Source organism: Micrasema longulum, unplaced genomic scaffold, assembly GCF_059751315.1.
Source record: "Micrasema longulum isolate JH-2025_06_02 unplaced genomic scaffold, ASM5975131v1 h1tg000260l, whole genome shotgun sequence".
Lineage (NCBI taxonomy): Eukaryota > Metazoa > Arthropoda > Insecta > Trichoptera > Brachycentridae > Micrasema > Micrasema longulum.
The window spans coordinates 1,731,424-1,757,533 of record NW_028277464.1 but is presented as its reverse complement, the minus strand read 5'-3'; the positions used below and the strand labels follow the sequence as shown (position 1 = coordinate 1,757,533).

Genomic DNA, 26,110 nt, shown 5'->3' with positions numbered 1-26,110 from the left:
TGCTTTAAACTATCATGATATTCATTACCTAAATTGTAATTACCTGCCGCAAGGTTGTTTTGTTAGGTGATGTTTGACAAAACGAAATATTGTTTTTTGTTATTAAAAAAAAAGCCGTGTAAAAGTTATCGATATAAAAAAGTATCAATTCAAGTTTGCATAAAAGGACTTCGATTAGGCGCGTTTGAGGTGTTTTATGATTACGAAACAACGCTTTATAAAATATCCAAAATAACAATACTTACGGTTGCTTTTAAATGCCGTTTACACATGGACAACACAATATTATTTTGTCCCAGGACTCGACCATTGTTCACGAGTAAACAGCAATTTGTAGGACGAAAATTGTTCGGAGACATTGCCACCGAGATAGACGGGCTGGCCATCTCTGTGGAACAATGATTATTACCCCCACCGCGCGACTGCATTGTCTTCTTGTGAACACGCACTGACAGAGTGGCAATAGCGATTTTCTCGACGTGAACGTGTCTCTCCCGCACATTTTTCCTGCCGAAAATGGAGGCAGAAATAAATCCTTTTAATTATTTAGTACGTTCATTAACAATTCCAATATATCTCGGGATACAATTAACAGTATTTTGCGTAAACTCGCTCGTAATAAACGCCGTCGTGTATTCATTTTCGCAACGTTCGCGTGCGAACTGCGGCCGAATTTCCGTATTGTCCCGGCGTTCTGCCCCGCGCGGTCGAGGCTGTTCACGGAGCTGGGACAAGACAATATTGTCATATTTTATTGTCCACGTGTAAACGGCCCTTTAGCCTGATTCGTAGATGATGATTAATCATATTGACGCGTGGTTATATTGACTTAAGTTTGTTAGCTAAGTTTGAAGATAGTTCTGTTTAGGTACTATGGCAGGATATTGATACGAAATAGTTTACTCAAATGGTTATACGAGTGATAAGAAACTTCTAGCTAAGCGGGTTATCTTCTAATGCGTCTTGTTCAAATACCAGATTCCGGAGACTTTTCATAAAATAAAGTGTAAGCTACAAAAATATTTGACGCGTTCCCCGAATCTTACGAATAATCCTGATATTGTTATCCGCCGGGCATACAAATATTTTTTTTTAAATTAAAAATCCGCTATTTTCTGACGAAAGTTTTTTTTATCGTTGTATTTTAAAATGCAGCTGGTATTTTGAATTTAAATGGTTTTTATGATAGTTCATGATTTTTAAGCCCGAAAAGTTATTAAAAAATACGTTTAAATACTAAATTTCAAGAAATATTATGGCTCCGAGATATCTATCGGACCTCTGTATTAGGGAAAATACATGTCAAAGAAAATCTACTCTTAGGTCAGCACTTGATTCAGGCAGAGGAAAACTTGTCGAAATCCGGCGCTCCCAAACACTAGATTTGGAGATCGTGCTTTTGCCGTTGCCGGCCCCTCTGCCTGGAACTGATTGCCTTCAATTGTACGAATTGTCGACAGTCCTAGTCAGTTCAGATCCCAACTAAAATCTCTCTTCTTAAGATTATCATACCTTCAATTTCAAATCAAAAAATATAATGTCACTTTAGCTTAGTTAGAATGTAAGTTTAAGTATACAATTGTAAAGCGCCCTTGAGGTGATTTTTCACAAAAATGGCGCTATGTAAATCAGACAAATATTATTATTATTATTATTGTTAAAGGAAGTGCGAATTGTATACAGGGTGTACTTGTACTCATACTGATCATTGTGGTTTCGGATGTGACAGGGTTTAAAGAACACTCTGTACAAGAAATGTTTCCGTTGTGCGGTAAAAATTAAAGTTAAAATTAAAGCTCCTCGAAAATGTATGATGAAAAATAATGAACAGCTACGACTACGTCACAAGTTCTTCCTAATCAACCAATGGTGTAGTGTTGTGATTTGTGACAGATTTCCGGTTTCTGGGAAGCCAACTTACTAGCCAGCAGGACCTTCCGACGTGAACTTGTGGCCTCACTGGCGAAGTTATTTTAAAAAATTCAAAAATCATGCGCTGATAACATGATACGAGTACATAAAACTATTTAAAAATATGTTTCTGAGTTAATTTGATAGTCTATTATATTAACAAATAATGAAATTATTTCATTTAAATTATTTATTGACAATTCTTGATGGAATTCCATTGTAATGGTGTAATAACTTATATTTACATATAAGTTATTAATTTAAAAATACTTGGTACACTTCCACTTATTTATTTTGACTAATTAGCGCTTTCATAAAATAATATAAATAAATATTCAAAAAAAATATTGAACTTCGTCATTGGATGCGTTCATTAGTTTTTTCGATTTTGTTTCATTTCAATATTATACACATCTTAGAATACATTAAATTGTTTCTAGATGTGTAGGTATATTTTATATTTAAGTATATGAAGGTGCCAAAAGAACACGACATATCCACATCACGAGTATAATTATATCTTATTAGGCTCAACAATTATAAAATAATAAATGCTTGTTCAAAAATAGTTACGGGTTTCAGTCACTCCTGTCCAAACCATTTCCGATGAGATTGATTCGCTCAATTGAAAATAGCGATGACGATAAAAGCATCCCGTATTCACGAGTAAATAATAAAGTAATAAATAATCCACAGTGCTGTTATTTAAAAAGCGTCGCTCTTTGATTGGTTTGTGATTTTGATTGATCCGTAAAATAATTATTAGGTCATTTTAATATAGAAACCGCGCTGATGCAATTTGATATGTATCACTGTCCAGTGACCATGTTTGACCATAATACGAACAGACCGATACTCGCATGAGAATCATATAAAGAGGTATTATATTAATTTATATCTTAAATTTTTTTGTGCATTCACAAAAATGACAAAAAGAATTTCAAAGTAAGTAGGATTCCAGAACTTCCTCATCATCATCATCATCATTGCCTTTTCCACACCCAATGTGCATAGGACACTGCATTGGTCAACCAAATTCACCGTATTGTGATAATTTGTATCAGCCTTACGCTTTAAGTGACAGTCCAGGAACAATAAAATATTTCAGTTTAAACAACCCTTGAAATCAACATTTCATGTCCACCCTGCCAGAAATCGAACATAGGACCTCAATAATGATAAGCAAACGCGCCAACCACTTCACGATGAGGCAGACTTACTCTCCATTCGATTTCCTTATTCAGGGTTTTTACCCGAGAGCAGCCATCGAGTCGATAACACTCGTCCAGGGTGGTGCTATTTCTATTTCACGCACAGGACTGAATTCTTTATCAGAATGTGAAAACATTGGAATTTAGCGGAATGGAAAAGTATGATGAATATTATAATATTACGTGCGTCATTGCTTGCTTTCTTTTTGCTGAATTTTGACCATTTTTGCAAACACATTTATTGCTTTATTATTATTGACAGATTTCAAATCAATATTAATCTTATGTTGACCGTTTGTAGTTCACCGCGTCTCGTCTCCATCGCGCCATATTACGTACAAATCCATTGACAGCAAACATTTGCTCCGATTGATCTTAATTTGTCCATTTGTCTTAATAAAATCCCGTTAGAACTGGGACATTAATTTATACAGCACGCTTACAATGCCCCCCTAGCACTATCTAATAATACACACACCTATTTTGCTTTTATGGATTGAGAAATAACCTTAAAGGTTTCACAATAATAAAGGCTTTAGTAGCATTTGTTTATTTGAGCAAGCATTCGATTGTAATGTACTCGAGCCTATTTTAGAGGCCCGCTTTACTTGCAAATATATTATGGTCTACGCACGGACTATGTACATCGTAGATATACAAAATACGTAGAATGTTCCAATCAATATATTTATATCGAGCTCTGTGCCCAGGAAAATGTGTAGCGACATAGCGAATTTAATATAAAACTAGTTGTGAATGATATATATATGCGAACGGAGTTTTGATGTGTCGATATTTGGATCTGAAGTCCGTAACACCAACAATGGACTATTCATATTCTAACTAGCTGAAATCCTATTGTTCTTTGGCTTTAAATTGCCAATTTACTGAGACCAGGTGCTCAATTACAAATTACTGTCGACGTGCTAATAAGCGTGATAACAATTTCTCACCATGGTTGTTTATCGTATTTGCGATCACAATGGAACATCCGTGAACACCTAATGTTAAATGTCAAAATATTTACGTTTTACGACGTATAATCCTGCTGCGCAATCACATATTTGAATTTCACCGGTGAAAATATGAAAAATATTCCAAAACTGCTATTTTTATTTACTTATTTATTATTTATCATGCATTTATTGCATTTAGCCGACGGTTGGAAAGCCAAATGTAAAGAAAAGCAGTCGCCCTAATTGTAATTTAATATTTTTTTTTTGTATTAGATACTCCTTACTTTTTTGAAAATGGAATATATTGTATTATTTATTATAGTAAATGCTGATTTTTCGCCAATGAACTGTATTTATTTACGAGAAAAACAAAAAACAAACCGATACGAGCGTTGACTTAGAGATTACACACGCGTTGACTTATGACCGCGATAACGTAAGCATGTTCATTATTGTTCATTGTGATCGTTTAAATGCTTAGCATGTTTTTAAGCACGTCGTTAGTTATTTGTGATTGAGCTACAGGGGTGGTATTCTGAACGCAAAAGCCCGCGTATTTACGTACTAAATACACGCTAACAGAGCGCTCTCTTTGCGCGCAATTCCATCCAGAATACCAGCCCAGCCATGCTTCTAATATAGTTTTTTCATTATATAAATCAGTGGTCGTCCAGCGCCGCGATTATGAAAGCTATCTTAATCCGTACATATCGCGACGGTATAAACGAATATCGAACGAATTTATGTCCGAAAATGTGTATATTAGTACTAAAATTCAAATTATTTTCGTGAGTAACCTGTAATTGAACATGTTTAGAAAAAAAAAGTAAACATATTTCATTTTTCATAAAAAAAACTTAATTTTACTTTGTAGATAAAATTGAACATAAATTTTAACTTCCCAGTAGAATACGGACCCAGTGGGGTCGCAAGCCAAGTAAAAGTAAAAAGCAAAAGCGTTAGGTCCTACGACATGGAATGCTCTCCCAGCAGAGGTGCGAGGCTGTGAAAGTGAAGTGATGTTTCGGAAAAAAACTTAAAACCCACTTGTTCTAATGATTTATCATTTGAATAAATCCGTAGCACGTGACAACAAAATAAATTGTTTTAATTAAAGTACAAATTTAGAAGCTTCAATTAAATTAATTTGACAATAGAATCACTATGTAAAGCGTCCTTGAGGTATTTTATTACGGAAATGGCGCCAAATAAGTTATCCATAATAATGATAATAATAATAAAGTTTTAAGGCCATCCATTAAAAGTCGTAAATAACTTGTGTCGGAGAAATGTAAATCGAGTCGTGGTTGAGTGGGATTTGAACTTGGGACTTTTGGTCCGCAAGTCCACAATACTTACCACGGGACCACAACCATTATATATAATGCTTATGTACTATAAAATTACATTTCTTTCTTAATTACATAGTATTAATCATGTTCCCAACAAAATCTCATACAAATGTTGATTTTTTGCGTGGAAAATTCGAGTTTGCTACATATTATTATTTATTGTATTATCGGTGAGGTATCAAAAACAAAATAATATTATTGGATTAAATACTACTTTTATTTATGTAAATATATACAATAGTATACTCAATGTTTTCATAATGTCCCAACAAGACGAAACGCTTCACATTGTATATTCTTGTATATATTAAAAAATAAATAAAAGTAGAATTTAATTTGGATACTAACTGCATTCACAATAAAGACATATCATTATGTATATACAACAAAATCTTACACAAATGAATGTTGATTTTTTGCGTGGAAAATTTGAGTTTACTGCATATAATGTAAATATAAGCATTGGTAAATCTTTTGCTTATGTATTGTAATCTGGGGCCTGGCGTTCAACGGTCGCTTGGTCCTTCCGAAGCTTTTATGGCACATTTGCTAATTATGTTTTTTTCCACAGTGACCCGCGGTATCATCGTAGGCATGCGCCAGCGACCAGAGCTGGACTCGTCGGAGCTGACGGTGCGCGTGACGCGCCTCGTGCGCTACAGCGGGCCCGGAGGGCGGACCTACCAGGCCGGCCCCGAGAACAGCGTGGGCCCCACGGCGGAGGAGGCGGACAACGTGTGGTACGCGCGCGTGCACGCCGGCTCCGGGTGCGGCGTGGCGGCGGGCGCGGGCGAGTTCCTCATCTCCGCGCGCAGGAGGCTCGGCGGGCTGTCCCTGGCGTGCGCGCCGCGGCTCGCCCAGTGGGCCAAGGTGATGGAGAAGGGAAACAAGCGCGAGACGGCGCAGTGCCAGCTCACCTCCTAGACACACTAGTCTCCTGATACCGATTGCTCCGCGAACGGATCACGATTATCGAAAACGAACAATTATCGAACAATCTTGTAAAATAATATCGTCGGCTTCGTTATGAGAATATGCGGTCTGGTCTGACTTTTCTTCATACGAACGTATCCTCGTATTTTCTCCCTGGAACTAGAACGATGATCTTTTTCACACTAGAGATATCTTCCATTGGCATGTTTCTATCGTTTGTCTTATAGAAGCTAGGACTATCCAAAAACCCTCAAAGCGCCCTTAATTATCTACTCGCTCATTCTACTCCCGTTTTCTATCCCGTTGCTTCTAGAGTTGAGATTACGATGGAATAAGCTTCTTTATGGGTATTTAAAGTCCCTATGCTTTCAGGTTATAATATCATACTGCTTATGGTGCCAATTTGAAAACGTCATATCTTATTTGCTACTTCAGACTTGAAAACTGATTTATGATTTTACAAAAACAATTTTTTTTTAACAACAACGTATCGTTCTTTGTTCCAAGAGACGTCAAATAAAATCAAAAATTTGTGCACATTTTGAATACTTAACTAAAAAAAGTTATCGTCTAATCGTTATCGATATTTAAGTCGTTATTCTAAAATAATTATATGAATTCTACTTGCTATACGTAGCGTTAAAGTAAACATCTTTTGATTTTTATTTGACTAACAAAATTAATATTTACTCTCTACCATAGAAAATCGTTTACATTTTATTTCTATAACATTTAAATCATGTTTTAATTCCGTATTTTTCATTCGACTTGGTAGCAAGTAATATTTGTGAAAATGTAAATATTTTAATTAACATTTTAAAATGCGATCTCCAACGTATTGTACATATTTGTGGATATAACCACTTATTTCAATAAATTGTTTGACTAAATTACAATTACAAATTAAGGCTTGTTGTAAATAAAATTTAACGTTTTATCGAAAGTTCAATTTAAGAAATGTATCTAAAGGAATGTTATAGTATAGCCTTCGAGTAAATTTTATTGTACATAAATTTTGTTAACAAACATATATATTAAATAAATATTTTTTTATGGATTTTCAACTTGATTTATTTTATTTCTTTGCTTCAAAACTTATTTTTAATTTTTAGCTCCCTTATGTAAATACTCGTTTATGAAATGTAAAAATATTTTTGTAAAAATACAATTAAGGGTCAAATAAATATATTGTAAGAAGAGGTTTTATATTTTAAGAAAGTAATTTGTACTTACAAAAAAATCCTTGAAAAAATATCTTCAAAATATGATGACTACGTTTGTTATGATTATTTATAAATCTATATACCTACATATATATTTTTAATATGTGACTAATATTCTATAAGTCTTGTAGCATTTCGCAAGTAAAAACTTTTTTCTTTCTGTCACATATCATTGTTTTTTAAGACGTAAAACTCACTTGATATTGCGTCGTGTTGCCATTTATTGTACATTATAGTAATCATTATTAGGTCCGTATTACAATAGGAAGTTAATAGAGTTATTTTCAATCGTTTATAAAGTAAAATAGATTTTAAAAAACTAAAATGTGAATATTTGTATAAAAATTTGAACTATGTTTGTCGGTAACATGTAATTGAATATGTTTTAAATAAAAAATATACACATGTTCATACATATCAGTTCAATCGGGGCCCTGGGTAAAGTTAAAGTTTTGTAAAATCGAATTATCCGTATTTCTGTAAATTTAATATTAACATTTTTTGTTCACATATTCAACTACAGGTAACCGACTAAGATCTCAGTCTATAAAGACAACTGACAACTCTGCTAAATTCCCATCGTAATCGGGGCCTTGTCACTTTTGTTTAATCACACGATTATGTCAATTATCACATTTTAAAAATCAAATATTATTATTTCACCTTACCTGTTGATTTGACTAGTAAAATCAGTATTGTTTTACCTACAAAATATATCACAAAACTTTATTCAATAAAATGTTAATACGAATTGTAAAATGTGAGAAGCTAAAAATTATTGTTGCCTTTTACAACGGGGTTCGGAAAACAAAGCGTGTATACATTTAGTTATGTTTTTTACGCATTCATTTTTACTTACAAATGGAAATCAATTGATTATTGATGTTTTATTATGTTAATATCAGAGATTTAATAAATAACATATGGCTTTTTAAAAATAACCTTGTATTGTTTAATTAAATTATTTTTGCCATAGTTAATATTATATTTAATGCATGAATATTTATTTGTGAATTCAAAGTGCCAAACTTGTGCTAAATATTTTATTTATTCTATATTCCTTTAATAAAACATCTAATATTACAAATTTGAAAATTTCAGACAAACTTAAATTAAAATCAGACCCCGAAATAAATATTTTTTGCGTAGTTTTTAAATACATTAAGATCTCAGTAATAAAATTAGTATCGTTTTTAAGGTTTTTGTTTTATATAAATAACAAATTAATATTATCGTGATTCAAAGAATATAATTGTATTTATTGCGAGAAGAGAGTACATCTAGCGCCAATTTCGAGGTACTTAATACGAAGCAGTTACACAACGCGTAATAATATGATGAGATCTTTATATTGAAGGTAAAATGAGTCAAAATTTGTAAAAAAAAAAACGGAATTTCAACAAACAAGTTCCATATTTAAAACACCAGTAATAGCAGTGGTTAACTTAAGGGGTGATCAAGGTTTGTTTGACCAGATTAAAAAATATCTTAAAGCGATAAAGGACCTTCTTGAAAAAGGCTGCATTGAGTGATTTCACACTGCGTAGTATTCTGGCACTGTTTTAAAACATAAAAATAAATCAATTGCATTCCACCTTGCTGAATTAAGCTTTCGTGTATATGTTTTTTAAACATTGTAGTAATGCGAGGGTTCAATGTGGATTTACGACTGCCACTTATATTTTAGAAAGTTTATTCTATCTGACGTATCGAAATCCACGTTGAAATAATGAAAATATTAAAAAATTAAACAAATCTCGTAACCTTTCTGAAAATTTAGGTTTTGGAAGCGCACATGAAACTAAACCAATGTTTATTTTCATCAAAATATAAATGAAATATTTTTAGGTAATGCATTAGTTTAAAAAAAAAAAGTATTTCACATTGCATAGAACGAGGAAGTTCAGTGGTTTTTTCATTTTTTTATTTATTTGTTAATGGACTATCATACTAAGATTATTTTTTTAAATGTAGTACTTTAGTAGGTATTATGATATTTCATCGCTACGATTTTTAAAGTTTTGTAATTTTTTTATTGCTTCGCCCGTGACGTCACTAATTCTCTTCGATGAGTTGTCTTGATTGGTGGGTTGGCTGCCCGGAAACCGGAAATCTACCACAGCATTTTATCATTGGTTGATTTAGAAGAACTTGTGACGCCATTTAAGTAGTTCATTTTTATTATTTCGTTCATACATTTTAAAGAAACTTCACTGTAAATGCTCTAATTTTTACCGCGTGTAAAAAAACATTTTTTTAATACTATTTCCCGTAGCGCTGAACTTCCTCATTCCTGCATTATGTATAAATATCTACATTTTATTCAAACAATTTAAGGTCTAATGATCTGCCATTGGCCGATTTAAGTGACCACTGTACTCATCATCATCATTCCCTTTCCGCACCTAATGGTGCATAGGGCACTGCATTAGTACACCAATTGCAGCGTATCTTGATTATTTTTTTGTTACATGATGGTAAGATGATTAGTTTTATGCTTCAGGTACCAGTCCAGGGACTATGAAATATTCTAGTGCAAAAACACTCTTTTGAATAAATATTTCATATCCACCATGTCGAGAATCGAACCCGAGACCTTTTGCATGGTAGGCAAACGCGCTGACCACTACACCACGAGGCGATCACTTTACTCACTGTGTGACTTTCACAATTCTGGTGTTTTTACATCCACATATCATCGATTCTTCAATTTGTTGATTTTTGTGAACTTGGTTGATTTATTAAAAATTGTATACTAAATAGGTATACTATATTGTAAATAAATATTTCGATGTTGGTGCTTTTAAAGAATTGTGATATGTACATAGATGGAAATATTATATTGTGTTTATTTTAAGAAATAAATATTATTTTTAAGCTACATGTCATAATGTAAATAAAAATAGAATTACTCATAAAATTATTTTTGTAGAATTCTTTATGCAAGTACACCGCGCGAGTGTAAGGAGGATTGTAAGGAGTTGTTGATTCCAAATTGAAATAAAAATATTTTTTTTATATTTCAAGATTTTTATTTATTTTTTCCCCCAGACCTTATATTTATTATTATTCAGTAAGCTGCTATCATAAAAACATAAAGTACCTATTCAATTTTATACTTAAGTCACAGATTTATAACAAATTAAAAGGTGCTATCGTATACACAAAAAGGTACATTTATAATGTTATCTCCAGTTACTTTGTTTTTACTTACGTTTTTTATTTGACTGAAATTTGGTTAGTAAATATGGTAAAATAGAAATCGCGTGCAGTTTCAACGAGTGGAATATTCTAATTTATTGGCTAATCGGTTCCATAATCGAAAGGAATTTCGGGTTAGCTAGTTTTCCAATACATAATAAGAATAGATACTCGTTTCACGCGAGGCGGTCTCCATTGGATTTCAAATACTGATCAAATTTTTGAATTCGTAATTATAGACTGAAACTGAACCCAAACCGGGCATCCTAATTCTGCGTATCCACAATAAAATGACAAGGATAATAGGTTATCCCAACATATTTGCATGTGGTCTACCTTTTAAGAATTCGAAGGATCTTTGTTTCGCTATGCCTTCGATGGGCGCCATTTTGGGGCTATTTCGACGACGTTTAAATTCCTGTGCATTTTTTTATCAATTTCAACTTATGGTCATTCTTCGAACCCTTCCGTAATTACGCATTGTAATGGCGCGTAGGGTGTTGCTTAGTACATCAATTACGGCGTATTTACATATAGGTATTATTTGTTTCACGAAATCAGGATGAGGAAGCAAAAAATCACAGTATAAAGGGTCAGATGTCTGTCTTATGGGAAACTTGCTTTACAGCGCAGGCGCGGGTTTTAACTGTACAAACAAAAATAAACCAAACTATCACGCCGTTTCCCCGTAGGGGTAGGCAGAGATGATAGAACGCCATATCGCTATGTCTTTGCATACAGACCTCGCTACCTCTACATTCATACGTCTTCTCATGCACGCACGGTGATTATTCCGACTTTTGACGTATCTTCAAGCAATTGGTCGTACCACCTCATTCTCGGTCTTCCTCGTTTTCTGCATCCATCAACATTCGCGTTGTAAATCTTTTTAGCCATTCTTTCACTGTCCATTATTTGCTCCACATGTCCAAACCAACGTAACACTCTTTTCTTCATTTTGTCGATAATGCTAGTCTCAGCCTTACACAACGCACGGATCTCGACAAATAGTTTTACCACACATTCACTTGAAAGATCGCATTTCGACACCATTCAGCCTACTTTCATCCCCGTTTTTCCAAGTCCATACTTCGCTCCCATACATCGAGATCAAGGTCGGGACCGGGACTCCATTGTGAACTGCTAATTTGGCCTCTCGTCAAAGCGTCAGTCAATATTTAAAAAAGTATACCGTATTTTACGGACCATAAGACGCATCGGACCGTAAGATGCGCCCCAAAATTAATCGATCAATTTTTGGAAAAAAAATGTTTTGGACGATTAGATGCACCCCAATTTTTGGTTGAATTTTCAGAGTAAATAAGTGCGTCGTATGGTCCGAAAAATGAATGAATTTGTTTATTTCCAAAAAATATAGATATTTGTTTCACCTATCATTTTATTAGATAAATATACAACGCCCCGAAAATTGCTTATATATATTTGGAACATGATATTCTTTATACCTTATAGAATATACGTATTTACATATACACCGCAAGACAAAAAAAATTACGAGTTTACCTGCTACCGCGCCCCTTGACTTTACTGAACCCTTTTTCTAAGAAATCCTTTATCGATACCTCTTTCTTTTGTTTAATAAATTAAGGACACTATGTGTCACCTTTCTACAATATTTACATTTTAAAATGTCTCAACAGTCTTGTTTTACCCGCGTTTGAGTGAACATAACACAACAATCATGGAAAGTGCAAAGCAAATGTCGATTGCGATAAAATCCAAAATAATCACATTGTCGCAAGAAAACATATCTAATTGTGAAATATCTCGTCGAGTTGGGTATTCAGAAGGTGCAGTGAGGTTTTTATTTAAAAAAATCCAAGAAACTGGATCCATAGAACGGAAAAAAGGAAGCGGACGGGGGCGCGTGACATCTGCCCGAGATGATCGCTTAATAAAAAAAATTGTTATGCGCGATCGATTTTTAACGGCACCTGAAATACACGCAGAGGTGCAGTCTACCAGCACATTAACATTTTCAGTAAAAACAGTGTCCAGGCGGCTGTTGGAGCATGGTTTCCAAGCACGGAGTCCCGCAAAGAAACCATTACTCACGGACAAAATGAAGAAGGCTAGACTGGATTGGGCGAAAGAGCACCAGAATTGGACCTTGGAGGATTGGCAAAATGTTGTTTTCTCTGATGAATCAAAATTCAACCTTTTTGGTCCAGACGGCAGAAAGATAGTTCGACGAAAACGTGGGGAAAGATATCATCCGTCGTGCGTCACTCGAACCGTTAAACATTCACCCTACGTGATGATTTGGGGGTGCATGACAGCATACGGTTTAGGACCTCTAAATTTTGTACAGGGTACGATGAATGCCATTCAGTACAAAAAAGTGTTAAAAAAACATATTATTCCAACAATCGAGGACATTACGCAGTATACCGCGGACCCAATTTTTCAGGACGATTCTGCGCCGTGCCATAGAGCCCGCACTGTGAGTACAAATATATATATTTTTAAATGCATTTTGTGACCACATGATAAATAATTTATTGTTTTTTTATAGATCAATGAATTCAAGGAGAAAATTGGCTTAAAATCGTTGACGTGGCCCGGGAATAGCCCTGATTTGAACCCGATAGAAAATTTATGGGCGATTATGAAAAAAAAAGCCGGGGAAAAAAAATCAAAAAACATTGAGGAATTAAAAAAAAACTTAATTCAAGTTTGGGAAGAAGAAATAACATCAGAAATTTTAGATTCGCTTTACGCTTCTCTAAATAATAGAATTTTACATGTTATAAAAAATAAAGGTGAATTCACTAAGTACTAAATATTTTTAAATGTTATAAATATGTTTAAATGTAAAATACTTTAATTTAAAATAAAGCGATAAGAACCTACTTCTTAAATATGAATTAAAAAATAACATGTCTTTTATTATTCCATCACAAACACTCGACCATAAATGAACCGTTATGGGTCTCTAAGGTTCGGGTAATCTGATACCTGATATATAATGGCAATTTCTAAGTACAATTCATGAGTAAGATTTTTTATTTTAAACTTGAAATAACGAGTAGTCATCACATATGTCAAACAATATAAAAAAAACTAATTAAATATCAAGAATAATTCATTATATGTCAATTTTAGTTTTTTTTGAGAACTCGTAAATTTATTTGTCTTGCGGTGTATATACAAAAAATACACTCTTCGGTAAATGAGCAATTTTCGGCACCGGCCCTTTTAGATCTAAACCACAGAACATAATTGTTATGGCTATAACTAATACCACCAATATTGGAATAAACCTTAAAAAATAAAAATAAAATGTATTTTAGCACACAGCACATTTATTAACCACAAATATTAACAATACTTATGTACATAATAAATTATTTCATAAAACATTTTTCGTATAAATAAGCCGGTTACAAATAAATACACATATATATTAACGCTGTAAAAAAACATGAATATTTTTTACACAGATAGAACTTCTTTTATTATTTAATGGAAGAGGGAACCAATTATAAGGTATTGATATATTTTTTTAAAATGATTAAGTCAGGGAAAAGTATAAAATAATTATTTTTTAATTCAGTCACGCTGGATTGCTGTATTTAGAAGATTAGTTATTTATTGTTTCATATTATTTTGTCGTTAAATATACATAATATTATGCAAATTATGTTGGTAAAGAATCAATGTATTTTTGTATTAAATTCATACAGAAGTACAGTCTGTCAAAAAGGAATAGAAAACAGTAAAAATCAGAACTAAGGGTGATTTTTATGATGGCAACACCAAATTTGATTGTGGGTGGCTTTTTTGTGATGTTCACAATGATATATTTCATTACTGTTTTTGTGGTGATCACGATGATCTTTTTCATTACTGTTTTTTAAATGTCACCACAAGAAAGCTATAAAAACACTAAACCTTTTAGTATATCGCACCTCCGATAAAATAGTGATAAAACAGCTTGATCGGGCAGGTAGTGTAAACCCAACCAGCCATATGATGTAAATATCTGATTTTGAGTCAAGCACATATTATATAAAGAATAAATTATTAAATTATGATATTATAGATGATTATAATGATAATAGTGGCAATTTTTTTTTTTGCGACAAATTTAATTATATTTTACATCGGCATTGCTTTAAAGGGTGAAAAGAAAAGAAAAAAAAATCAAATTTTTTGGTTGATTTGAAGATATGTTATTTAAGTTTTTAGTTTCTCCTGGAAATTCTGGATTTTTATGTTACGACTTATATTTTATCGGATGTGCGATATGCCATGTCTTTATTTCGTAAGTTTGTTCATATATTGTACAACTTCACCGGTCGTACAAATCCACAAGACAAGCTAATAAGAGTGGATTGATTTATATTATAAATTATTATATAATATAAATCGACCCTGGAGCGAATTATGGACTTGGAAAAACAGAGATGAAAGTAGGCCGAATGCTGTCGAAATGCGATCTATCAGGCGAATGTGTGGTAAAACTATGTACGATATATGCACTAATGTTGAGATCCGTAAATTATGTAAAGCCGAGGATAAGCATTATCGACAAAATCAAGAAAGGAGCTCTGCGCTGGTTTGGACATGTAGAGCAAATGGACAGCGAAAGAACGGCTAAGAATATTTACAATGCGAATGTTGATGGATGCAGAAATAGAGGAAAACCGAGAAAGACATGGCATGACCAAATCCAATAAATACTTGAAGATGGACATGTTGAAAGTCGGAATAATCGGCGCGCGCGCATGAGAAGATGTATGAATGTAGAGGAAGCGAGATCTGTATGCAAATATAGCATGTGATGTGGCATTCTATCCTCTCTGACTACCCTTACGGGGAAACGGAGTGATGGTTTGTTGTTTTTGTTATTTTTAATTATATTTTTGTGGTTGTTTTCAAGGAAAAATCCTGCAAAAGGAAATCGAGTGGAGATTAGTCAGCCTCATTGTATACTGGTTAGTGCGTTTGCCAGCCATTAAACAAATAAAAATAAACCGCCGTGTGTAATTTTATCGCAACGTTTTACTATTTTATGAAATGGGCTTATCAATATTGAATTACATCCTAGTTTTAAGGAATACCAACAATCACTTCGCTGTCTCGTATGTTATGTTCAGTGCCCTCCATTAATTTGTAATTTTTTTTGACAACTGTAACTAAAACCTTTAAAACCTAAAAGATTTTAAACTACCAAATACAAGTTATTTGTATCATACAAAATCATTCCAAAACCACAGAGCATATTAAATCACCTTTTTATATGAATTTGCACAAAAAAAAGCATTAAGAGGTAAACCAAAGAGACATTGGGATTTTCTATTCTAAAACGTTTTGGCATTAATTTTTTTAAGTTTTTTACTAAAAATATGGAGGTTATGTGCCTACGTCAAAAAAATTGTTGTTTGAGGTTTTTTTTCTGCAGCAAATAAAAAAAATACCCAAGTCAACAAAGGCATTTCTTTCACAAATAAAAATAACAAGTTTATTTGTGCAAACCTAGGTAAGGTAGTGTAATTTTTACATGAAAAATCTCAACATCTCTATGGCTTAAAAAGCAACATAGGCATTTCTCGCCATAAAATATGCAGAAGAACTATTTTTCAATACGGTTTTAACGGCGGCCTCCGTGGTGTAGTGGTCAAGACGCTTGACTCACGCACGGAAGGTTCCGGGTTCGATTCCCGGTGAGAACACAAAAATTAAAAATGTGATTTTTCTCAAGCCTGGTTGTTCTGTAATGTAATTCACCACTGTAATTGGGCCTTCTGGCCGGTTGTGGTGCAAAAAAATGAAATGAAATGAAAATATTTTTCTGACGAGATGACAGACTTTTGCTTCACGGGTGCTTTCTAATGCCTGAATCATTTTGACTAAACTCTCTAGTATTGACCCCCACATATATAATATGACTGGATATCATTAGACCCAGTGTAGAAATACTGCATTACGCACCCTGCAAGAAAGTTTGAGATTTTATTTTGTTTGGCACAGCATTTAAGAAGTGTAAAAATTCATGAAAACAGGTGTACATAATATTATAAAGATATTGGTGATGATTTTCACATTATGTCAGCCGAAGTCAGAAAAGAAAACACAAAAAGCAGTCAGTTCCTCTAACTGCATACAGTTCATTAAATTCTTTAATAAACCTTTGCTCATGTGTGAGACCGAACGTTTTCAAATAAAATCACTGTTCACTAACACATTAACATAGGCTTAATAAACATCCAAACGCATTTTATATGTCTATGTACCCAACTACTTACATATTTTCAGCTTAGTGCAAGTCACTGATCATCATCGTTCCCCTTTTAGCATATAATGGTGTATAGGGCACTGTATCGGTACACCAATCTCAGTGTATCTTGATCATTTTTGTAACACAAAGGTAAGACGATCAGTCTTTTTATTAGTCTGGCGACAATAAAATATTCTATTTAAAGTTCTTTTTGTAGAAAGTGGCTTGGTGGGATTTTAGTTTTAGTAAAAATATGAAAATTGAAATGTTAAAACTGTAAAAATGTATAATTATATTCATAAAAAAAATAAAATCATGCCTGGAATTGCATGAGTCCTGTTGCATGGTAGGCAAACGAGCTGACCGTAAACTATAAAAAAAAACTATTTATTTGATTAAATGTTTCAAGTATCTACTCATTTAGAAATAGTTCATTTAGAAAAGTCATATTAAAGTCAAATAAAAAACAAGAAGCTAATGAAAAAGTTACTATACGTGCACACAACCAGGGCACAATTTTTTTTAACGCACATTTCGTTAGATACAACAAATTGCGGTTGCTAGCCCTATAGGAAGGAATGCTCTCCCAGCAGAAGTAGGAAACTGTAAGAGTGATGAAGAGATCTTTTGGAAAAAATATAGAACCCACCTGTTCTCTAAATCATAATTTTTACATTAATTTTAAGACAAACTGAATTCATTACTACAAAGAAACTTTTGTAAAGTTCCCTTGATGTTATTATATAACCGCAATGATGCCATATAAGTTTTAACAAAAACAAAAAGCTCAAAAAAACATTTAATATTTTTTAAGGTCGCACATTCCAAGCATTTTTTTGTCACATAATGAGTTATTGCACTAAGTTGAAGATATTTATAAAAAAAAATAAAATCCCAACTGCGGACAAATATTTTGTTTTCAGAAATCAAACCCAAAACCGTATGCATGCACCCAACACACTAACCATTACACCATTAGTGCTAAAAATACAATAATAAATTAACAAACTTGGTCACACACTAATTATCTATCATTAAAAATATTGCATTTATTAATTCTTTTTTTTTGTTGCTTTTTAAGATCATACTAAATTAAAATTTTAAATAATTATAAAAATCACAGTGATTTCTGGTTAAATTAGCACAGTTTAAAAAAAAAACATCGACATATAACCTAATAATAAACTTTGTTATCCATGTTAATTTTTTTAAAAATTATAATTAATCACGACTAAAGTTTTGGGAGAGTACTTCATTTTAGGAAGTTTATGTAAAGTAACCTTTTATTTAGGGTAGAATTTCTATTCAAGAATGATAGTAATAGTTCATTATTTTATAATAGTTTATCACGAAGCGCTAAGAAACTGCTGGACAATTAAAAATAATGTAATAGAATGATTAAAACTCTAATAGAACTTTTTTCTAATGATGAGAAGTCCTTAATTATATTCTTTAGTCACATATATTACATTTTGGATATTCTACTAGTGAAGATTTTACAAAAACATTTGATAGGTTGTTAAATTGAACAAAAACAGTTTTTTTAAACACTTAAATAAAATGTATAAAGTCACAACAAAAAAAACAAACATTTCATTTTTGTATTACTAAGATAAAAAGGTTAATTATGTTTTTTTAAAACATGATGAAAAAACCTTTTAAGCTCATTCCTGCAAAGTATAAAAGATTTACAGATAGAGCTCTTTACATATCTAACACCAATATAGATTGTTTATTTATAAAACTTAAATAAAATAATCAATTGCACATCAAGTATTTAAATAATAATTCATAATTATTTAAAGCTACAAATTGTAAAAAGTAAACAACTTAAAATTCCACATGCTGCAAATCCATTTGAACATACAAATATTCATTTTTGCATAGTAATTTGAGAAACAAGTAAAAGTTTCAAATGCTAGACATTTATGAAGATAATCAATCCAATCGAGTGATGGGGATGTGGTTGTATTAGCTGGGACCAAATTTGTATATAGATACGTTTAGGTGATGGTTTGGAAACAAAACATTAGAAGTAAAGAGTGATTAGTGGACATTGTGTTCAGAATATGTTTTTTTTAAAACTCGTTCGCAGTTATGTCTGGAATAGCTGTCAAAAACATGTCTCTCACTTACGAAATAACAACTAAAGCCGTCAGTCTAAAAGACATTGATAGGGAAAAGACGGCTATAGCCTATGTGAAACTGAAGTAATTATGTATGTATGGAGGAGATATTAACTTTATAATATATAATATGCAGTGAGTTACATCTTGCTGGAGGGTGTGATTCTATAAAATGCTGTCAACGCCCAGTTGCATTCCACCGGCAACATTACTGACTAGTCCTACTCATTAGCATCCACGTCGCAAAGCCTGGGCAATGGGATCACACTCATAACGGTGTGATCACAGCAGATAACGAGAGGATGAAAGGAGAGTTTCTGGTGCCTCCAAACCAGAACGAACCAGCTAAGGGAAGGTAACCCCGACAGAAAAATCCACCAGAGAAGGCAACGGCAAACCACTCTGGTCATCTTTTCCCAGGAATCACTATGGAGAGTACATACAAGCAGTTGTCCTGGCTGCAGAATATAAGAGTAGCGCAGGACCTAGATGTTTTCGCTGTAGTGGTCGCCAACGCCGGGGGGACCTGACAAGGCACCGCGAGAAGAATAATATAATAATAATATTTTGAGAAAGGTGATGTATTTTATTTTATATTCCAATGTATTATAGACTCGATAGGTTTGTGGCAGAAGTCAATGACAATCAAAAGTGGTGAATAAAGTAATTGACTGACAATCAGAGGAGTGAGCTTACAGCTAGCCCTGGAGTATCTTTATCATTCCATGTCTGCTCCTTAGTTGGAGCATATGGTGTCCACAAAGAGCCTCCATGCATCTCTATCGGCTGTCAGCTCCTGTTCGTCCTCCCAAGTCAGGTTCTCGTCCCAAAGTTCTGACATAAACAGCCGACGAACAGTCGGCAGTGCATGTCCAGGACATCGACCAGATGCTTTGTAAAGTAGGCAAGCGTGGTAAAGGCTCTCAGGAGGCATCCGCAGTATATGGCCCAGCCAACCGTATCACCTTCTCTTGATGAGAGTTGTCACCGGAGTATGCTGCGTCCGTTCTCTTATTACTTCATTTATCACAAAGTCAAACCGCCGCAAACCTAAGATTCTTGTGAGACACCTATTCTTACAATTAAGTATTTTGGGCCCTATTGAGGTGCCATGATTCGCATTCGTAGAGGAGAATAGGTGTTATGCAGGCGTTATATGGGCAACATTTGGTTTTCACCGAGTAAATATCCGATCTCCAGACAGCCTTCATACTGTTGAATGTGGCACCTTCTACTCCTAGCCGCAGTCCCAGTTCGTTTTGAAAGCTGTCATTTTCTGTAACATATACTCCCAGGTATTTGAAACTCTCAACTCTTTCGATGATTTGGTTTGACAAAGTCAGGGGATTTTGGGGATCAAGGCACTAAGTGTTGCACAGTACATGGGTTTTTGCAATATTTATTTTTAAACCCATCCATGCGGAGAACCTATTTAGCATATCTACAGTGACCTGAAGCCCTGGAGCAGACAGTTATTATTTCATAACTAGTAAAAATATTGTCTTATCAATAGTGATTTTTCTTTCACGATTTGTTCACAAATATTAATGATTTAAATTCACATAGGTACATGAACTGCTTAACAGTCTTTAGTAATACGTTTTTACCACTTGCTAAAGAAAAAAAAAAACCATTAAATATAATGATACAGAATCGGCCTCATAGTGTAGTGGTCAGCGCTTTTGCCTGCCATGCAAGACGTCTCGGGTTTGATTCCCAACATGGTTGATGTTAAATATTTATTTAATAAGGTGTTTTTACGCTTGAATATTTTATAATCCTGAAGCGCAAGACTGATCATCTTACCTTCATGCAAGAAAAATGATCAAGATATGCTGAGATTGGTGTACCAATTGGTGCGGAAAGGGAATGAAGAAGATATAATGATATGTGAACGATAAAAAAATCATTTCCAAGTTTTCCAGTCTTGCTCAATAAAGGGTCAATTTACTTCATTAAAGTTTACTTACGATATCATTATATTTATTGGCATTTCAGAACATATACATACAACTAAATCAAAATGTTAGTCAGTTGATTTAAGTGGCTATAAAATTTTATAACATTAATATCTTACTGAAAATGTAATATAAAACATATTTTGTCATTGTTGATTGTTATAGAACATGGTTGTCATGTGATATTGAATAATGCTGGTTAAAATAATTTTACAATAAAATTTTCGTTTCCACGATTACTTTTAACCTATGCTTAACCTTTCTGACAGGTGTCTTAAGAATAGAAATAATATTTTCATATAATTCGCAACAGAATTAACCTTTTACCAAACTAATAAAAAAAATTGGTTGGTATCGATTTTATAAAGCCGTATCACGAGTTATGCAATATTCATATTATTTCATTTATTCCAGCTATAAATTATTAATACTGATGTAGGGTGAATAAGAAAATTCTGCAGGGGAAGGATACAACATAAGAAAAGTATTCCTAAATCTATAATACTAAACTTTGTAAAACAACCGTAAAAGTAAAAATGATTGCGTATAATGTAGGTTTAGTTCCCAGATAAAAAATGAGTTTATTTTTCTAATACTCATACATTGAATAAGATATTTCGTTTTGAAACTACTTATTTTCTCAGTGGAAAAGCCTGTTTCAAGGCATGAATTCCATTTAGTCTATACGAAATTCAATGGAATTACAATGTGATAATATTTTGATACATTATTTCTATCTGATAAACGCCAATGTGCATCTTTCAGACTATAAAAATAACTGCAAGACAAAACCTGCACCTTCGCCTGTGAACCTTAAAATAAATGTATTACATCAATAACTTTGGTTATGTTTATGAATAGAAAAAGTTGCAATAGTTTCTGATAGTTAGCCTGAATTTAGTGGGCAATATTTCACCTGAACACATTAATAAAACCATTGAAAAGTTTAGGAATTCAAAAAGTTGAAGATAATAAAAACCTATTTTCATATTATAGTGCAATTTTTGTATAAGCTATCCCCTTAACGTTTCGGCCACCATGATGTACATAATGTATTATTTTTTTCATTCCAAATGAGAAAAAAATAATTCCATACTTTAGGTGAAAGGGATGAGAATATTTTTATTGTAAAAATAAATATATTTTTTTAAATATATCTATGTTCAAAATCCAGTTTTTTTCAAACGGATTAAAAATATTTTAAAGTTGAACAAGTACTTGATTTGTTTTATGGGAGGTAAATCGTCATTTTGTGGATTCAATTTGAGAGTCAGAACATACCCAAAGAACTCGAAGGCGATCGTTGTAAACACCATACTGCAAGTTTGAATTGGTTTATACTACATAAAAAAATATTTAACTAAGAAAAAACAATATCATAATTACAATATTACTTGGCTTACACACATTGAAAATAATTAGTATACTTCGAACAAAGCGGAATAAGTCAAAGTTGGCAATTTTTACTTTAATAATGCGATCAAAATTATTATTTTTGTCACTCAATAAGTAATGCATACAAAAATACGCTCACTAAAAAAAAATTCAGCAAATTTTTTAAACTATTTCACTCAAAATAATAGGCAAAAATGCTGCCTATATAATTTCAAACCTCAACTAAAAAACATTTGGCTGAGGAATAAATATAAATAAATATCCAAACATATATTACATAAATATAATATGATAAATTAACATTTTCTTTGATTTTATTTATTGGTGTATCTTAAAAAGTCAATTTTGTTGCAAAGCATTTCCATCAGGAAGACTTAGTATTTGTTTGATAAATAAACAAAAATGCAAAAATTTTACAAGGTGTAAATAATTGTTACAAAGAAAATATAGAGTAGCATCAATGACATATAATTAAATAGACGCATTACTAGCACGAAGAATATGGCATTTCGATCATTATTGTTAACCAATGACATATTGCTCCCCAGACTTTATATCTGTTGGACAAACATAAAGTCATGGGAGATAAAGGAACAGAATTATTGTACGAAGTTGTATAAATAGTGTTATTTATAATATGTATAAAATACATTGTTTCATGTTGATTTTAATTATATAAAATACTTTTCAGAGGTTTTTAACATTTTTCTTAACCTCTTGATGAGTAAGTTTTAGTAAAAAGTCATGTTCTGCAAAGCGAGTTATTTTCAAGAGAAAAGATATGTATTTGCCAAATTGATGATAAGATCGTGCGACATTTTAAAATGTCAATGATTGCTAATCAGTCAGTAAACAAAACAAAAAAAGATTTTTCTGTGTAGTATCATCTAAAGATGACATCGAAAGTCCAAATCTTGACGTAATCTGGAAATAAAAGTGAGATTGATCCCAACCGTGGGGCCATACGCTGTTTGACTAAAACTTTACGGCCATACGGTTGGGGCGGTTCGCACCAAGAGGTTAAAATGAACTTTTGTAAAATGTGAGTTCTGATACTAAAACATTAATTTTATAATTTCATCTCAAATGAATGGTTAATCATCCATATGTCTGCTTTTAACAATACAGAGTCTGTTGACACATATACATCATATGGACATTTTAATATAATTTAAAAATTATAAATGACGAATACAGTACCTATAAAAAATGCATGAAAATAGAAAAACAGTATTTCTCCATAGTTTTAAAATAGTTTTGAGTTCTTTATTTGTAGTCACATTTTGGCCTACAAATTAGAAAACAATCAATTACACCAATGTTAAGCCAAATATATAATTCTATAGATATTTTAAGTTAAAGATCATAAGATATTACTTTTAAAGAATACTAGAGAATACATCAGTTAAAAAAATATTAATTCAGTTTATTAATAATATAAACCTTAAAATATAGTTTGAGCCATGAACATTTTCATTGAATATGAAAATAGCGACAAAAAACGCACCCAACGTGTAGTATTTGATTGCACATGCAAATAAAATACTCTTGACTCGTATTCCATACAATATTTATGTAATTTTCAATTGAAATAGTGGTGTAGTATAATATGAACAACACTTTGTTCAGATAATAAGAAAAGGGATTTAAAATTCATTAAATAAGTAGGTACGAGGTATATCCAGAATGTAGGTTCCGTTCACAGGTTTAAGAAAACAAGTGCATATTCAGAAAACAAAAATAATTGTGAAAAAATCTTTAAACCTTTTAACTCTTTTTCTGCATAATAGGCAATTCTCCCGGATTTTTTTTAATAGCTAATAAATAATTAAATAAAAAAAACCACAAGACTATCTGTTCCATTCTTACTGAAATCTGTAGAGGAATAACGGAGATATAAAGGATTGAGCTCAAGTCATTTGAATAAAATGAAAAACGAGCAATTCGTGACATCATCGGATGCTGTGTGAGGTCATCTGTTGTTTTACTAGAAATGTCTAAAAAATAACAGATCTGTATGTGGTCTAGTTTCATGTTTGTCACACTAAGGAAACGAATTACAGACCGTATCTTAAAAGTGGCAGGATTTTCAAGTTTATTAGGCATTTCAAACAAGCACCGCAAAGCGTGCACAATAGTCATCTAACTCATAGCGGTGTCAACTTCTTCTCAATGGGTCAGGGTTAGAACCATGCATGTGCGAAATTGTGGTTGCAGCGCTGCAATGGCAAGAAATACATACGGAATTTACTTTCAGGATATACCTCGTATGTAGTTAAATAAATTAAAGTAAAGTCGATTACTGTGATAGATTATACATCGCACCTAGGTGATAATAGTGGCACAAAACCAAAATTCTTATTTGTGAGTTAAGTATGCAGAAATGTTTCTTAATATACTTTCTGTTTGCATAATTCTTTGAAATATTTGTATTTTAAAAGCGAAAACGTAAATACATACACTAAACTTCAAGAATAAATAGTGGTACAGTGAAAATTATGCCATTGTCATATCTGAAAATATTTTAAACTAGATGGGACAAGTGAGTGAACTTTAAGTTGTACCTTTGTTTTTGAGAATCAATATTAGTTTACTGATAGCACAGCGTGAGTAACTGCTTTGGGGTAAAAAAGTTTTCTGAGTTGTGAGTTGAGTTAATCGGCCTCATGGCTCAGTGGTCAGCGCGTTTGCCTACCATGCAAGAGATCTTGGGTTTGATTCCCGACATGTTTGACTTGAAATATTTATTTAAAAAGGTGATTTTACACTAGAATATTTCATAGTCCCTGGACTGGTACCTGAAGCATAAGACTGATCATCTTACCTTCATGTAACAAAAATGATCAAGATTCACTGCGATTGGAGTACCAATGCAGTACCCTATGCACCATTAGGTGCGGAAAGGGAATGATGATGATGACACTATTATTCTTGAGGTGCGACATATTGTATTTTCAAACAGCAAAAAAGTTATGCACATTTTACAGGAAATTGAAATATTGAAAAAAAAAAACAAAATAATTATATCGAGCTATGATCGCCAGAACATTTTGACCGACAAAAACAATATTTTACAGGAGAATATTTTCTCATTTTGATAAATAAGTATTTAATTATCAAAATAATTTTAATAAATAAATAATTAAGGAATATATTTTGAGGACTAAATTTTATTTCGAATATTTATTATATTGATATCAATAAAACAAATCTCAATAATTGAGAAGAAGAAATATTCACCTGTAAAATATTTTTTTGACAGTTACGATGTTTTGGCGATCAAGACTGATTATTGTAAATATATTTTTACTAGGTAATTTACAAAAAAGTTGACTTTGTAATACTAAATATTTTGAAGTCATTTTTATAAAATGTCAGTCAATATTATTAAAACTACAAAGATAGTTTTTTTTTCAAGTAAAGGTTGTCAGATGCACTGTATACAGAGTATTATAAAGACAGTTGAAACATTTCACTGTGTAATCAATCCCAATCATTATATTTCCATCACGGTATTACAAAACCAATACCTAAGGATTACAGAACCAATTAATTCTAGAGGCATTATTTAAGTATCACCTTATACTGGCATTATCAGAT

The 26,110-nt window shown here is 32.5% G+C and overlaps 1 protein-coding gene across 1 annotated transcript in view; it reads left to right on the top strand.

Moving 5' to 3' along the window:
* The window catches only part of LOC148283147 (meteorin-like protein), a 185,969-nt gene extending 179,431 nt beyond the window's left edge, over nucleotides 1-6,538 (top strand). Inside the window, exon 3 of the mRNA XM_088223935.1 lies at nucleotides 6,002-6,538. Within this exon, the coding sequence (XP_088080061.1) occupies nucleotides 6,002-6,354 (353 nt within the window). The 3' untranslated portion in view covers nucleotides 6,355-6,538. The remainder of the gene's footprint in view (nucleotides 1-6,001) is intronic.
* Nucleotides 6,539-26,110: the final 19,572 nt, after the last annotated feature.